Genomic DNA, 17,558 nt, shown 5'->3' with positions numbered 1-17,558 from the left:
AAATTTATATTCATTCATTCATTCTGTTAAAACCACTGGTGGTGGTGTCAAAGTAGGACAAAGATGAATTACATAGCTACTGAGACTGTTTCGCCAGAGGATAGATTTATCAGGTCCTCCCTGAACCAGAGCACAAGCAATCCAGTTCTGGCTGGGCTGTTCTGATGAGGAGAAGGACCAAGACTGATTTGCATATGGATGAGTCAAAACTGAGGTGGCATGATGAGCAAAAGAACAATGGGTTGAGCTGCTCCCCGAGCGATTGCCTGTGGTTAGACAAATTGCAAGCTTTCCACCATCACCTTTTGTGTGTTTCAGACGTTATTGAGATGCCACATTGTAGTGGCTTGAAATATGTCTTAGTAATCGTTTGCCTGTTCTCCAAATGGGTGAAAGCATTTCCCACAAGAACAGTTAGTCTTAAACTTGATAAGTTGTTGCTGAGGGAGTTGACTCCTAAATTTGGCTTTCCGACTTCTATTGAGACTGATGGTGGCATACACTTCAAGAATGAAGTGTTACAGACAATCTGCGCAGCTTTTGACTTCAATCAGTGATTTCAACCATAATCATCAGGTTTAGGTGTGCATACAAATGACACTCTCAAGAGTGAACTGGCAAAAGTCTGTGCTTCAACTAATGTAAAGTGGCCTGATGCTCTTCCCCTTGTGTTGATGAATATGATAAGCATACCCGAGAGGGAAAATAGGTTTATCTCCCTATGAAGTTGTGATAGGCAGAGCAATGAGACTTGCATATGTACCTTCATCTGCACTATTTTTAATAACTGATGACATAGTTCTGATGATTACAAAGATACGCCCTGCCATGGACTGAATGCTGGAGATTGGTTTGTGATTCACAAACATGTTCATAAAGGCTGTCTCGATAAAAGATGGAGAGGGCCTTTCGCAGTAAATGTGACAAAAAATAGCGCTGTCAAGCACACAGGTGTGCCTCAGTGAATCCATTCTGCTCATGTGAAAGTGTAGCTGAAGCCGTGGATGAGACGGACAATCAAAATACAAAGTCTGCTCATCAAGCTCAAAGCTAAGTCTAGGTTCACAGTGTAAATCCAGAGTGGGGTGAAAATGTTTCTGGAACTGATGAAGATGAAGTGCAAAGACAAGAGTGAAAGTTTTGGATGAATGAAAGTTCGGATGAAGAACCTGAGACTCCTGAAGTCCAGTTACAGAGTGATCAGACTGAAGAGCTGTTACAAAGCAAAGAGCAAAGCATGAGTGGCAGCAAGAAAAAGTAGTCTCTGATCAAAGCAGTGACGAGTTGCAGTTGAAAATAACAGTTAAAAAAAAGCCTTTTAGAAGAAAAAGAAGACAGCGGCAAGTTTGAACAAAGGGCATGTTCGGGCTCAAGTCAATGACTTGAAGGAAACAAAAAGCGAAAGACTGCCATTGAAAAGGGGTTGGTAGAAGACATTCCAAGAAAGAGAACTTGCATACAGAAGCATTGTGAACCAGAGAAACTTAGAGAGACAGTTGAATTTAGAAACTAGTGATACTGAATCACTAGTTGCTAAAAGAGCAATCAGAAGGAGAGTTCCAAATTGAAAATGTGCCTTCCCTGATTGGGTGTATTTAGCCACAGTATGTGAAGAAGCAGTAGAAATTGAGGAGGATTATTTATGAATGAACAAGTACCAATACAGATTTGAGAATGGTTCATATCTGGAGACTGAAACTGAAGAAGAGCCCTCCTGAAAAGAAAATTTGAGACTTTAAATGCCCAGCTCTGATGAAAGACATGGACATAATTAGAGAGACTTTTGCTTAAGGACTGAAATGACACTGAGTATAGTCAATCTAGGACATGATTGTTTACATTTTGATATACAAACTTTTACAAAGACTAACAAGCCAAAACTGATTTTTTCCTTGTTTTGTATTATTGTTTTAAAAAAATAAGAAGAAAAGAAGAGAATATTATTGTTTCAAAAAATGTTTAGTTTATTCAGATCTTTACCACAAAAGGATTTTTTGGTCTCAAACAAGAAGATGGGAAACAGTAGATGCTGTAAAATTATAGGGATGAGGCTGTTAACTAGAACATTATTAGTATTAGTTGGCCTGATGGTGTACTTATTGATTCCTATGGGAAATGTTTCAGATTTTATAAAAAAATTATGTTGAAGTTAAAACTAATCATGAAGAATTTAAACAAATGATATGAGTCAATGAAGAGCATTTAGTGGTTTTACGGATAAGTGTTAAATGTTTCCACATTGCCTGGGGACGGTTCGACATACGTAAAATTATTTGACTGATTCTAATGTGTTTCTAGAGAATCTGTATATTAATGAAAATAACAGAGAAATGAAATGTTGTGAGTATTTGAGGGTTATGGCACAAAACACATATTACACTGATTTGAATAGAGAATATTTGTGTTTATTGATTAATGAAGAACATGATTTTGTTAGAGAATATAATGAAAGAGAAGTGAAAATAGTGAGAAATTTAGAGGAGCAGACGATAGCTTTGGAGGAAATAAAAGAAGGAGAAAAATTAGGTTTTCAGTTTCACTTCCTTGGTTTAAAACGGATCAGGAAAGAAAAGGTCAAATGTGTATGGTAAGATGCGATCCAATGAAAGAGAAGAAAGGAGAAGTAATAGGTGAAAGAGTGTGTGATAAATCTTATGAGGTTTATTTATTTATTTAGTGTTTTATATAGTGTAAACATGACCCAAAGGATTTCAGAGCGCTTAACAATTACATAGTAGCAGATTTTACGACAATACAAGAGAGAGGCATCAACACATAGAAAAATAATAACTTGAGTAGTCTAAGTAAAACATTTTTTTTAAACGTGTCTGTCACCAAGAGACATGTGGACAAACGGTAGGCAATAATATCAAGAACCATACGATCTACTTAGAAACGATAATCGAAAGTGAGGAGATCATAGGTAAATAGATCAAAATAGTCATTGAGTGATAACTCCCAGATAGATAGGAATTTCTGTTATGCTCCATCCAGGACAAAGTTAAGATAGAAATAGATGGAGAGAGCGGATTCAAATGCCAAAGGGACTAAGAAGCAAACGTCGGTAAAATAGATCTCGAGGTGAATGTTTAGCCGCTGTAGAATTTCTATTAGTGGTTCGATGTGAAGGTTAAAAAGTGAAGGGGATAACGTTGAGTCTTGCAGAACTCCTATTGAAATAGGGGATGTCAATGACAGATCATAGTTAGCCAAAAATATTTGGGTTCTGTTCAGCAAGAAGGACTTAAACCACTCCAGTACAGTACCCGATAACTCCATCCTGTTTTCAAGTCAGGCTAGCAGATGATAAGTCAAGAAGAGCTAATAGACAGGTTTTTGTTTTGATTAAGTGCCTGTAAAGCATCGTCCACTATATGAAGAATTGCAGATTCGGTATTGTTTCCAGGTCTGAACCCAGATTGACAGTTGTCAAGCAAATTGTATTTCAGAATTTGTTGGCTCACCTGTTGCACACACTTTTTTTTAGTTCTTTAGCTAAAAGAGGAATATTGGTCAATGGCCTAAAGTTATTTGGGTCGGCAGGGTTTCCTGTCAGTTTTTTTAAGATGGGAAGGACTTGTCCTGTTTTGAGGTAGTCTGGTAAGGATCCTTGTGACAAGGAAGCATTGATTATGTCAATCCAAATGAGGACAATACACTGGTAGAGTAACAGAAGGCATTTAGAGGGAAGAAGATCATTGTAGTGGTTATTTGGGTTTATAGGTAAAAGGGTTCTAGCAATGTCATTGTGGTCATATAGCTTGAAATCCAATCATTGTGCTTTATTTTTAGCTTTGCCAATGGGGAGAGTAGTGGACCAGGGTGGAATATCCAGGGGTTAGTAAGTGAATCCGCACCTGTCAATAGCTCGCTTTCCAAGGAGATGACTTTGGATATAAAAAAAAGTTGAGAATTCCTCTCAGTTTAGTTGGGATTTTGTTGATTCATGTGAGGATTTGGCCAGCCTGTTAGATTTTTTGTTTTATCATTTTGAAGAGTTTCCGTGGTAGTCTGTTTGTCTGTTTTTTGAATTCCCAAGTTCAGTACTAAAGAAATCTTTTTTAGATCTGAGAATGCTTTTGTTGTAAGCGTTTCTAGTCTTTCTTAGTAGCTGTTCCTGGGAGGATGAGGGGTGTTTTCTCTATTTCCTTTCAGCCAGTCTCAGATTTTAAATTTCGTCATTTAGTGACCCATTGAACCAAGGTTAGTTAAAATCTTTTGTCTGGAGGAGAACCCATTATACAGGGAATTTATTATGTTTGTGGAAAGACTACTTATTTTAACCTGCCAAGAAATTGGGTGGGGTCATGCTATTTGGCTTTAGTTTTCCAGAAATTCATCATGTAGATGAGTTAGATGAAGAACATAGTTTGAAGAGAGTGAAACATTTTGTACAAGTGGTTTTAGACATTTTAGGAGCAGTTGTTCCTTAAATGGGGCGTGGCAATGAATGAAGTGAAGATGAGATGACTATCTACAGTATTAGATAGGCTTGGTATACATACAGCAGGCTCTTTTAAGTTATTGAATATAGCGATGGTAGCAATTAGAGCAATGGTCAGGCAGAACTGTCTTGTTGTTGTTATTTTGGTAAAAGAGAGTGGAGTTTGTAAAGTAATTAGGAGGGGTTGTATTTACATACCAGATTATAGTGGAATAGTTGATCTTTTATTACTAACATGACTAATTTGACTCATACAATGAGATCCTTGGATGAACCAGGACTATGGGAGACTGTAAGATTCTGGATAATAGAGTTAGGAAGTAGCTTTGAAAAGGTAGATGAATGCTTACGTAATATTGGTGGTGGTGTTTTTCAATCAGTTTTACTACTTATAATATTTATGATATTTGTGCAAATGCACATTTTTTTTTACTAAAAATGTTAGAGTGTATAATTATGAGACATACTAGTAGGACTAAGAGCAATACTAAATCCAGAAAAAAGAAAAGCTCAATCAATATGGAAATGGGCAACTACAGAGATTGAGTATACCAAAATGAAAGGAAATGGAGGTGAATATTCAATTATGTAATTGTACGCAAATGGTGGACGGGTTGAGACACTCCCACTCTCCTAACCCCGGAGCCGTCCAGCACGGCATACCTCTTCAGCCTAATTGTGAAACGTGTCCGTTGCTGTTCCGCTCATCGGTCGTGAGGACAGAGACATCAGCATCCCCATCCCTCACCGTGGATCGCGAGGTGGGCGAGGTGGGCGAGGTTGGCGACAGAGGCGAATCCTGCGGAGCTGCACAAGAGCAGCGGTGAGTCTGAAGGCAGCCAAGCCCCGGAGGAGAGAGGCGAGCCCCGTGGAGCTGCACAAGAGCAGCGGCGTCTCTGAGAGCAGCCGAGCCCGGGAGGAGGGCGAGGGGGGGCTGCACAGCTTCACCACTCGTTGAGTCCTGGAGTGGAGAGACCCTGGGCAGAGAGCGGGGCCTGAGGAGGGAAGTGCAGAACCGCTCCGAGGCAAGGTGACAGGAGACTTTGCGGGTTAAGGAGGCAGGAGGGTTTTGTGGGACAAAGCACTGGTACTGAGACACCGGCAGGACTGCGAGGACCAGCAGCCCGCACGGTAACGTTGTGTCCTCTTCCCGCCCACCCCCCACTATTCTGCACTACTGGGGCTGTCCTGCGCGTTGGGCAAAGTTGCAGCCCGGTGAGACCGGATCGGGCCACCCCTTTTTCGCCATCCCTGGAACCAGCTGTAGCTATCAGTAAGTACCCTTAGTGGGGGAAAACAGTTTTTATATTTTAAAGTGCGTTTGTAATATGGCCACACAGGAGTCTAGAAGCAAAGCCCACAACAACAAACTCAAAGGAACTTTGGACAATTTTATTTTGAGAGCCAATTCAGTGATTGATCAGGGTATTGTGCTAATGGAACGTAGGGTGTCGCAGGATCTTGCTATGGCCAAAAGATCCTCACTGGGGCATTTTGCGAACGCTCGCACACCCGAGGTTGCAAGGGATGTGAATATTGACAACGCCCTATTGACGGTCCAAACCCAATCACCTACTCAGGGTCCGGCTGAAACTTCCCCCTTATTTATTCGATCCAGCAGGACTTATCAGTGCAGTTGGATGCCCCCACTTCGACTAAAACCCCACTAAGACCCAATACCCGCTAGCATCAGGGTAATTGCACAGGTGCCATTCCTAAGAAGAAACAGCCAACTGCAAATAAGGCGGGAGTTAGGGCAGCTAAATCAGCCAACTCAGCCAAAGGCCACAGCAAAAACGTAATTCCACCAAGCCCAAGCCCAAAACCAAGCCCAAGCCCAGAGGATGCTGAGGCACAAATGTCAGTTGCTGCACTGGAATCACCCCTGCATTTGGGAAGCTCTGGAGATGATATTCTGTCAGGCGCAGGTCTATCCAGGGAAGAACTACTGACATGGGAGGACTCCTTATGCATGAAAATCACTGCACTTCTGAGTGCCACACTTCGTCCATTAGAAGAGAGACTTGCCAATATTGAAAGCCAACTATCAAATTTTGAACAAGTAATAGTGGCTAATAATGCATTGGCTCAGGGCAAATCGAACTTGTCGATTCCAGCTGGGGGAGCTGTGACGCACGACAATCCTGCTACCTCTGTGACACAACAAGTTGTTGCTAATCACATTGCATCCATTGGGGAACAAATGTATTGTCTTATAAACTGGGAGTGGGACCCAGGGCTGCCCAGCATACAGTGTCCAGCAGTGCAGGAAGGTCACAGTTCAGCACTACCTCACACGAAGGGCGGGCCACTGTAGATATAGGTATAGATACAGGTACAAGTAAGAGACCTCGAATTGAGTCCACAGTGGCATTGCCACCAGATGTGAGTCCTTACCTAATTGTTTTAACAGGGGTCCCAGAAATTAGTATGCCGAATGTTGAATCTTACATTTCTCTGAAAAATAAAGCCATACATTGGCTTAAAGTGCATAGACCCCTTCCCCCACACATGACTACTGAAATATCTATGGTCCGAAGGGTGGGATGGGTAGGGCACACACCCAAAACTTTAACTGGTGATTGTGTACTGGTCAATTTTAGGGACCAAAATATCGTAGACCATATATGTAAATGGAGCTCAGTTAGCATAGGCACAAAAATTGAAGTTAGATCTCTTTCCTATTTCTATCTTAGCAATCAACTGAGAGACCCAGACGAAGGCTGGTTGCTCGAATCACACTGTTAAGTGGGGAGGGGAGGGGTGAACTGGCATGGCCACCACCCATCTGCCCAGAATCAGATCCCATGTTACAATAGGTTCAGCGTCCTGGATCAGGTCGACTGACTGACTTTGGCTGGGCAGGATACGCAGGATGAGGTCCTGACTCTTGATGAGGCTGCCGGGGATGGCCCGGTAGTGGTGGAGAGAGACCAGGTATGCAAGCCGCCAGGACCTCAGAACCCCCTAATAGGTAGTATTAGGAGTGGTGTTATGCCTCCCTTGGGCGGGGTAGTTGATGATTACCTACCAGTATCATCCTTAGCCACCACCAGTCACGATAATCCCCTAGGGAGAGACAATATTTTGCCATACAGTACATGTCCTAGTGTGGGAAACACAAAATGCATGTCCATATTGTCATGGAATGTGGCAGGCTTACCAAACAAATTAGCTTGTCCGGAGTGGGGTACTTTTGTGGACAATAGCGATACATGTGTATTCCAAGAAACCTGGGCCAGGGAGGACCAACATAGAGTGGGCTTTGCGGCATTTAATATCGCCGCACGGTGGGGGGAAAGGGATGCCCATCAGGGGGCCTTACAATCTGGGTTGGGCTACATCTGGGCTGCTCGGGCGAGATCATCCCGACTTACTCTGATGACATTCAGTGCGTTCTTTTGTCCTGGCCAACCCCCTACAAACTTGCCATCGTGAATGTCTACTCACGGCCGACAAGTGTGTCAAAGGAGTCCAAAACAATTGAAGAGTTGCCATCCTTCCTTGGTTCCCTTAGTAGGGATATACATTATTTGGTCGCAGGGGACCTAAACTGTCACTATGAGCCACTTCGTGGCCTAAATGAGGGAGTCCTGACGGTCGAGGATGAACACTGGGGAATCCCGCCATGCCACTCCCCACATCCGAAGTCCTGGTCCCCACTATCCATCCAGATCACGACCCTAACTTTGAATAACTCTATCAGGGCCTGTAATGGTCGGACGCCATCTGATACCCCGTCAAAGTGTACCTTCAAAAAGAGGGAACACGAATTAAGACTGGACTATATTATGGTGGAGACATGCTTATGGTCGAAGCTTATTGACTTCGAGGTAATGCCTAGGGTGGACAGCGACCATAATGCACTAAGCCTGAGGATAGAGTGCCCACGGCCTAGAGCAAATTAAAAGGAATCTGGCCCGGAGGTGGTCGAAGGGCTGACTATAATGAATAATAGACGCAGAGTCAAGTGGGAGAAATTGGTGGTATCACGAGACGCACTGCCTAAATTATATAGCGAAATTTTACCCTTTTTTATGAAGGTGGGCTCTTTAATCTCCCAGCCTCTGGCATTAGACTTTAATGATAACATGCAGTGTGTGTATCAGGACCTATTAACCTGGTTAGCGGAATTTTTTAACCCCCTTGGGTCTAATAGGAGGCGCAGTGTGCCTGCATCCACATGGTATAATGCCTCATGCAGGAAGGCAACATCAGAGCTTATTGTGGCCCTTAAAGATGGGAGAGACAAACCAAAAATTCGCACCCTAAGATCACAATTCAAAGAAACAATGAACCTCGCTAGGGAAGTGGTGGATATGGAGAAATGGTCCAACCTCTCCTCCTCATTGGATTTGAGAGATGCACGCAGATTTTGGGCAATAGTTAGCACGGGGTCAGGAGAGCCTAGATCTGCAATAGAACCCAATATTGAGGCGGGGGTCTGGGAGCTCCATTTCAAGACCTTATATGCGGCAGTTACAGGTCTAGAAAGTCCACTGGCACACACACCTAGACTGGGGGCACAAGATGACCATGAGTGTACAGTGGAGGAGGTCTACATTGCCATAGGGAAGTTGGCCATGGGTAAGGCTCCCGGTTTAGATAGACTCCCCAGTGATTTATTTAGGGATCAACCGGCGATCTGGGCCCCTTACCTATGTGCCCTTTTCAACGCAATCCTGCGAGGTATGGAGGTACCGGGTACTTGGTTGGGAGCAGAGATTGTCCCAATCTTCAAGAAGGGCTCTCCTCTGCTTCCAACCAACTACAGGCCCATTAGCCTCATTGACATTCCCCCAAAAATCTTCTCCCGTCTAATCCTGGACCGCTTACAGGAGTGGATCGAGGAGTTTGATATCCTCAGTCCTTATCAGGCCGGCTTTAGGAGGAACACATCGACCTTGGACCAGATTTTCCGTCTTATAATGTTATTCTGGAAGACGGTAACACTAGAGGGTGGCAGCCTCTACATGGTCTTTGTGGACCTCCGGTCCGCGTTCGACTTAGTACCCAGGGCCAAACTGTGGGCGGTGCTCTTGGAAATGGGAGTTCCCAACGCAATAATGACGGTGCTGATTAGGCTGCATGCACAAAACTACGCACAGGTCAGATGTGGGAGGGAGGGGGTGCTGTCGTCCCGGTTTCCAGTTTGCAGGGGGGTCAGTCAGGGGGGTGTCCTGGCACCAACCCTGTTCTGCCTCTATGTGAATGGAGTTATATCGCATCTGGACGCGGTTCCCAATAACGATGCACCCAGATTGGCAGGCAGGAGGGTGCCGGCGATAATGTTTGCTGATGACACCCTCCTGCTTTCCAAGTCCCCTATAGGGATCCAACGAGTGTTGGACGGTTTCACAGACTTTTGCCGATGCTGCGGACTGGAAATCAATGCTGATAAAACTATATTTATGATTTTCAGCCCCCCGGCATCGACCCGCCCAACACCGATCCTGGGTTCGGTTAGACTGGAGAAGGTACAAACTTTCCAATATCTAGGGGTAACGATCAATGAAAACCTTTCCTGGGGCCCCCAACAGGCGAAATCACAACTTAAACTCTCCCAATTAGTGGGCGGCATCCTCAAAATGTCTAATACATCTACAATCAAGCCAGTGAGCCCCGCACTGGAGATTTACAAAGTGAAGGCGAGGGCATCGGCTCTCTATGGTGGGGAACTCTGGGGGTACACCTGTAGGCCCGAAATTCTTAATGTGGAGAACAAGTTTATGAGGCAGCTACTTGTACTCCCCCAAAGCACACCCCTCCTTCCGCTGAGACTAGACTTAGGACTGAGTTTTATTCAGGATGAGCTAGCTCTGAAACCACTTAGGTTTTGGCGCAGGCTATGGAGAACTCCAGAACTGTCCAATTATAGGCTTGAATTAAAGGATGTGTTGAATCATGGTAGTGCAGCGAAAATCCCCTGGCTTGCATTTGTGAAAAAGGAATTGGGGAAAATGGGACTATCCGACCTCTGGTATGAGCCAGAACAGGCATGCAAGGGGTTTCATGCAAAACGCTTGCGAAGTCCTTTATGGACTACAAACAAAACATATGGTTGCATGACTGGCCCTCTGACAACAACCTTCTTAACATTTAAACACTCATATGCCTTTGAGGAGTTTTGGAATTTCATTTACCCAGTTGGAGCTAGGAAGGTATACATCCAATGGAGATTCGCAACACTACCACTAAGGGCATTCACAAGCAAGTGGTCTACACCAACGAGCAACTCTTGCCCTGGATGCGGTGCGAATAAGGAGGATGAACTACACATCCTCTTTTTTTGCCCTGCTTTCAGAAAAGCCAGAAAGTACTGGTTGGTACCCTTGTGTAAGAACATGGGCTTTGATAAATGTTTTGTGCAATGAGAGTCTTTAAAACTGACACTTCACCGCACATAGTTTTCGCACTCTCAAAGTTCCTGCTAGCTATGTGGTCCAAGAGATGTTCTCTCATCATAGCGGCACCCGGGGGTGATTGCATACCATGACTGCATACCCTGTTTGATAATCTGATTTTATGTAATGTTTATTTTATCTCCTGTCGTCTTATACATGTTTTAACCGTTTTAACTGTACTCTTTTATGACTGAAAAAATGTTGAAATAAAGATCAAATGATGATGATGAATTATGTAAGAAAACGAAGGTTCCAACTAACTAATGGCTGATTAAGAAAGCTTATTAATGGGGTTATAGTGATTATTTAAAAATAGTCAGAGGGGAGTTATTAAAGTTTTTTATGAGTACAATTGGGCAACATATTACTTGTGCAAAATAGTGATTTTAATGATGCATGTGGTTGTAACAGATGAATTAATTCAAATGCACTTAAAACAAATTCATAAGGTTGATTAGAAGCATGATTAATAATGTAATATACTTAGACCACATTTTTCATGTAAAGACTCCATTTTGATAGAATGGATGAGGTTCCTGATCTTTAGCTCATCTTGCTCCTGTCATTTACCCCTCCCAGTCAGAGACCTTTGTGAGTCTTCTCTGCTTACAGTTTTCGTGGAACACAGAGTGCAACAATGATTGTATTAGAAAGCATGTATATGAATGAAACTTTAAATCATGCACCTAATGTATCATTTTGAAAGATTTCTCCTGGAAGTTCTGATGCAGGCTTGCAAAAGAACACAACTCTATGAACTATTGTTTGGGAAATGTTTCATGTTATGTTGTACATTTCCGGAGCACAGTTACTGAGGAAGCAAGCAGAAGATTTCTCGTACATAAAGAATTGGGTCTTAATAATTCCAAGGCTGTTTTTGTTTATCCAATGAGACTTAACCATAATCCACACCATGCTGAATCTGCAGTCCTCTTTATTGTTATATGTAAACTATGTATAAAACCCCCTGGTTTTGAAGGTTCAGGAGTGGCTTCTCAATTTTCTCCTGACACTCTGTCCAATTATTTTGAGACTTTCTTTTACTCCCTAATGACAATGTCAGTCCTCTTTAAGAGTTTGACACTTGGAATCATAAATCATAATAAAATCCCTATTTAGGCAATTACATCTCTCTAGATTCTGTGTTCTGTATCCAAGACTTCATGGCAAAATATGCATTATTCTGTATTGTTTTTATTAACAATTCTGTAATAAATCTTTTAAACTCTATTTTGAACTATAACTCAGTCATTGATTAGTCCTAGTTTCTATTTTGACTCTAATTCTGCTAAACTATTTATTTATTTATTTATGGTGAGGGTAGCTTCTTGCCACTAGATCAACAGGAGATTTTGGAGCCGAACTGTCTAAGCTAAAACAAAATCAGTGTGCATGAGATATTGGGTTTCCAAAGATTACTTAGGTTGGGCTCACACAAAGCCTCCCTGCAACTGCCCAGCTGATCTGCTGTACTGGACCTACCTGGATCTGCAACAGGAGTGCTTGAGCCCCCTGGGCTGTGCTGGAGTGATTTCTTGATCCCCAAGTGGTGCCTCCCCACGTCATGTGCCTTGGCTCCTCCTAGCCTAATTGAAGGTTCCACCACATCCAGTGAAAAGCGGCATGAAGCCCCGCAAAGCCTTGCCGCACAGCTGCAAGTTTTATTTGAATCAACACAGAGTGATGAGAAGCCCTGCAAAGCCTCACTGCACAGCTGCCAGCATCACTGTATGCTCAATTCATAAGGGAAACCCATACCAATTTAATTCTTGTAGTAGGGAAGGGTCCAGTTCAAATACCCTTTTGGAGACTACCCCAATGCCTGCATGTGATGCCTTTGTCAGGTCAGATGACACAGGATATTCACATCAATCCCATTCACTGAGATTGTGTGAAAAGTTTTGTAAAAATACAGGAAGCGCCTCACGTAAGCAACCACCACGAGCTACTTAGCTGTTTCTCACCAACTTGCTCCCTTTCTCATCATTGGCAGCTTTCCTAAAAGATGGAGGAACCAACACCCAGATTGAATCAAAAAGTGCTGCTTTTGTGTGCCCCTGTACTGTGTAAACTCCAACACACCTATCTGCCTCCAATAGGCCATCATAAAGGAAAAGAGACTATACTCTCCTCCTCACAAAAATTGAAAACATTTGTTAAATGTGACATCTAGTATATTTCTTTATTCCATGCCCATGCTAACGATTAAAACCAAATCCCATGTTTAAAACATTTTAATGTGAATGGCCGACATGCTTCATTGCCAAACCCTACTTACTGACAATTTCATCATTGCATAAGGACCAGTGATCACCCAATCGTGCACCGGACCAGATGGTGAATCCTCAATGTGCCAAACTTGGTCCTGTGCTCGGCCTGCACTCTATCATAGTCAGCCTGAACTTTTGACTTTGTCTCTGTCCAGTGAGATTGGATACCCTCAAATGGCACTTTGCTTCTTTTGCCGCTACTTTGATCTAAATCATTAAGATTACATTTCTACAGTTCAACTGATTGGATTTTTGCCGTTTTGGTCTCAAATAATTTATTCAAATTTACTCTATTTTCATAAATTGGTGAGTGATTTTTCTTGTGGTGTTCTTTCACTTCATTACTGTTTGAGTGTTCCATAAATACTTTATACAGTGCATCTAAGTTAAGCCTGACTACGTTTGTGCTAATGTACTAGAATGTTGAGCACAGGTTAATTTAGTGAATTTTTGTGTTTCACTCTTTAGTGACCTTTTGTGTGTCACACTGATAAGAATTGTGCTTGTTGCTTGAGTAGGATTTCACCCCCTCAACCAATAACCCATTTTTTCACAGTTGCCTTTAAAGCCTGCTCTCAGTTATCCACCAATAATGTATACCATTCTCCTGCTTGCCTATTACTCACGTTTTCCAAGTCTACCTACTTATGTCTAACACTGCTATCTTGTCTTGTCAGACAAAAGATCCTTTCTATCAATTCAGAAGAGCAGATGGTGGGGTTATGTTAAAATCAAACCTATTTTTAACACTGATAGATGCAAAAGTAGTTATGACGTCTGCACCTAGATTCTGTGAAAAGGCTGCCTATGGTAGATAAAGTACTATCTGATCAAGCCAAAGGCAATGGACAAAGGGCACCATGTCGAAAGGTTCAAATGTGGCAACATTCAAAGATTCAAATTCAAATTCAAATTCAAATTCAAATAATCTTTATTCGGTTATTAAAAATAGCCATAAAAGATACATATTATTATACAATCAAAGATTCAACAGGCTCCTAAGATTCAAGTGTGATTCAAATAGGGAGAGGAGTTGGCCTAACGGAGTTGGCCTAACGGCTAGGGTGCTCGACCTCGGACCTGGGGGACTGGGTTCGAGTCTCAGTAATGACGCTGAACATCCTGTGATTCTGGGCAAATCACTTAATCTCCCCGTGCCTAACAAAGAACGAATGTGTGTCCTAATGTAACGTAACTGGTGCTATTTAAAGTGCTCTGTTACCTGATTGGATTCGGGTCAAGTTTGCGCTATTTAAAACTCTGCAAAAAAGAAAAAAAAGTGTTAACTTCAGCTTTCCACCTTTTTATTGTATATTAGGGTGAGCTGTGTGGACCTGGTGGTGTTACTATTAGAACACTATTGCAGTTGTGGTAATTTCTATTGTGCAATATTGAGATGCGGTTTGTGCCTAACTTCTTTTGTGAACACCGATCCATTGTGCTTGCTCGGAAAGGGCATCATGGACACCAAACAGGCAGAGCCAGAGTAGTTTACCCTCAGGTGGTCCTCACACTTTCCTTGGTCTCAGGGGTGGTGAAGAGAGGAGGAAGAGGAAATAAACAGGGTTTCAAAATCCATATTTACTTTCTAATTTCTCCATTTCTTGCTTTACACTGTACATTCAGCAGCAACCAGTAAGCCGTTGAGTGGCCTTAGCTTTCAACTGGGGCCATCCATCTGATGTTCTCAGGTCTCAAAGGTTGCCCGAAGTCACTTTAGATTCTGAAGGCATTTTTGGCCATTGACTTTCATGTGCTGTACATGCCACAGTCGATCTGCATCTGGTGACCAGCACCCCAACTTGCAATACAGTGTTTTCAGCGCTCATTGGAGGGGAGAGAAGAATGCATAAAATCATGCCGCATATCAAGCATTTTGGAGAAATTTGACTTATATGATGCAATAGTTGTGCATTTTTTATACCTGGGTTCAATAATCAGGCTGAATAATGTGGATACACTTTTCAAGAGTAGAGTAAGCTCAGATGGATGATTGAGTTTTCTCTTGAGATGTTTTCCACCGGAAAAAATGTGTAATGCATCATGCATCTCTAGCACCTCTAAGTATAAAACATACCTCTATAAGTATAAGATCAAAGCAGTTGGATGGCTCATAAGGATTTCATAAATACGCTTAGAATTAAAATGAAGCCATTCACCGGCCAAATGTTTTCAAATATATATCAGCAGATTGATTGCTTACTTACTAAATCACGATAATAGTGTCTGTGTGTTCCAAACTTGAGCGAGATTTTGCTGTAATGTGCCGTTCAAAGTTTATCAGAATTCTTAAAAACAACTGAGCAAAGAAGCAGTCAGGGAAGATGTTAGGTACAGTAATTAAAGTAATGGCAAGCTAATTAAAACAATTTTTCTTTCCGTCTTGCAATTTTCTTTGGCATAATTAAAGTTGAGCATCATTTACATAATAATTTATTTATGGTACTGGAAAGCTAGCCATACATAAAATGTGAAGCCTGCTAGAAAAGAGAGGCGTCCTACAAAGGATAAAAATGTGTCTTCTTGAACATTGCGTACACCAGTGGCGGAACCCTAAAATGGTGGATCCCCACTGCAGAGTGTGAAGAGGAGCCCCTGATACTCCCAAATCTCACAGATATTCATTATCCTTGGGTGGAGCGGCTTTGGGTGGAGCGGGCCCTTCTGCAGGATTTGGGGGCCTCGATGCTATGGAGGGCCCCCTGTGCCACAGGGGCAGCAAGGGTCTGCTATACACCCCTGTCATGCACTCTAACTCATTTACAGTTGCATGCACAGTCTGAAGGCAGAACACTGTAGGAGTGGTGAGATTATCACAATAACCCGTCTGTATGTAGAACACATAACAGGATATGAAAACACTGCCAGATTTATGAGGATGTTAGAAAGAAAGTTCATAGAGAGCAGAAGATGTAGCAATCGTATCATCCCCCAAAAGACACCCCTGGAAATATGGTCAAACTTATTCATGCTAAAAAGAAGTTAACTGGAACAAGAGGAAGACGAGCTAGAATGCATTTTATGAAGGAACCCTAGACAAAACTTCAACCGGGGGCACTGTGGTCAGGATGTTACAAGATGAAGGTGTTTAATTCGCACCTGCAAGAAATATCTTAAGATGTAACAACTGTCTAAAAATTGTATACCAAACCAGATCAACCAGAAACACACAAGGGAAAGGGAAATATTTAGGAATAAGCAATATTCTGAGATTTCTGGCAGAAATAAAAGCAAAAGGGTTCAGTACGTAAGGAAAGGGATACAGAGGTGCTTATTGGTGGAGGGATGGGGGTGGGGGAGATGCTAGAAAGCCACAGTGTAAACAAATATTCTGTACGCTCCTTAGATTTTTTTATTTTTAAATCAGAAGACCGTCTTGGTGAGAGTGCAGGCCAATGTCTTGAAATTGAGGCTGTAATCAAATCTCCCCCACACCAGTGAATTGCTATTGCAACAAAAGCACCATAAAAGCAGATTTGCCTTTTGCTGTTTCTTAAGACACTCACCAAGAATCGCTACAACGACGTCGTCTTTCAGGATTTCAATGGAACCCCTTGAGAGGAAGTAGAGGGCCGTCAGAACATCCCCAGAGTGCACGAGTGTGTCCCCAGGCGGCGCGTGCGTCGTCTTAAACTTCATAGCCAGCGCTCTCAGACACCCCTTGCTGGCTCCAAGGAACGCCTTGCAGTTCTGGAGCAAAGTTTGGTTCAGGTGCAGACAAATATCGGCTTGTAGGCATTCTGGAAAACCCTTTAACACCTGAGGAAAAACACATGAAATATTTCACAATAAAAACCAACCGATAACTTGTTAAATCGTATCTTGATCAACATAGGTCTGAAAGTTCTGTAAAAATATTTAATAAATGTGCTCAAATATGCTTCTGATTTGCTTTCACGTAGTGACAATTTGGACAGAGTAAACAATTGCAACGCTTCTCATTTAAATGCCTCATTTTGCACTGCATGTTTTCAAGTTTAAAATACCAATTGGATACACTGTTACTGCCTCCAATTTTTTCATGCTGGTGCACCATGACAATATAAAATAGACTAACTGATGTGTAAAAACTGAACATGGTCGTTTAGCAAGGAAATTTGTGGGAATGTGCTCATCTGCACTTTTTGGATGTAAAATGTGCTTGCCATTACATTAAGGTCAAGTTGACCTGGATTCCCACGCTAAAAGCTGATACTGAATTTTATTTCCGAGAGCCACTCGATTTCATATAGCAATTTCTGGCTTTGCTTTTTCGGACACTAAAACGATTGTCAAGTATATATATTTAGTTTGTTGGACTGGTAGAGGACTGCTCATGTCAATTTGCCTCGTTCAATGACCAGCTTTGAAAGGATAATAGCTTTTTAGTGCTTGACAAAAAATGAGAAATGGTGGAAAGATTGGCCCTTTTAAATGCGCACCAGTCTTCCAAATTGGAGG

The 17,558-nt window shown here is 42.3% G+C and overlaps 1 protein-coding gene across 4 annotated transcripts in view; it reads right to left on the bottom strand.

The window, feature by feature from the left end:
- Positions 1 to 17,558, bottom strand: part of KCNH7 (potassium voltage-gated channel subfamily H member 7) — a 1,410,086-nt gene that overhangs the window by 134,538 nt on the left and 1,257,990 nt on the right. For 3 of the 4 annotated variants that reach the window (XM_085645418.1, XM_085645417.1, XM_085645420.1), the window contains one exon: positions 16,625 to 16,877. In XM_085645418.1, coding sequence (XP_085501544.1) covers positions 16,625 to 16,877 — 253 coding nt within the window. The remainder of the gene's footprint in view (positions 1 to 16,624; positions 16,878 to 17,558) is intronic. The other variant, XM_085645419.1, reaches the window with a different exon arrangement.

This window comes from Triturus cristatus, chromosome 3_1, assembly GCF_964204655.1.
Source record: "Triturus cristatus chromosome 3_1, aTriCri1.1, whole genome shotgun sequence".
NCBI lineage: Eukaryota > Metazoa > Chordata > Amphibia > Caudata > Salamandridae > Triturus > Triturus cristatus.
The sequence above is the reverse complement of the archived record's forward strand: the minus strand, read 5'-3'. Positions and strand labels throughout refer to the sequence as shown.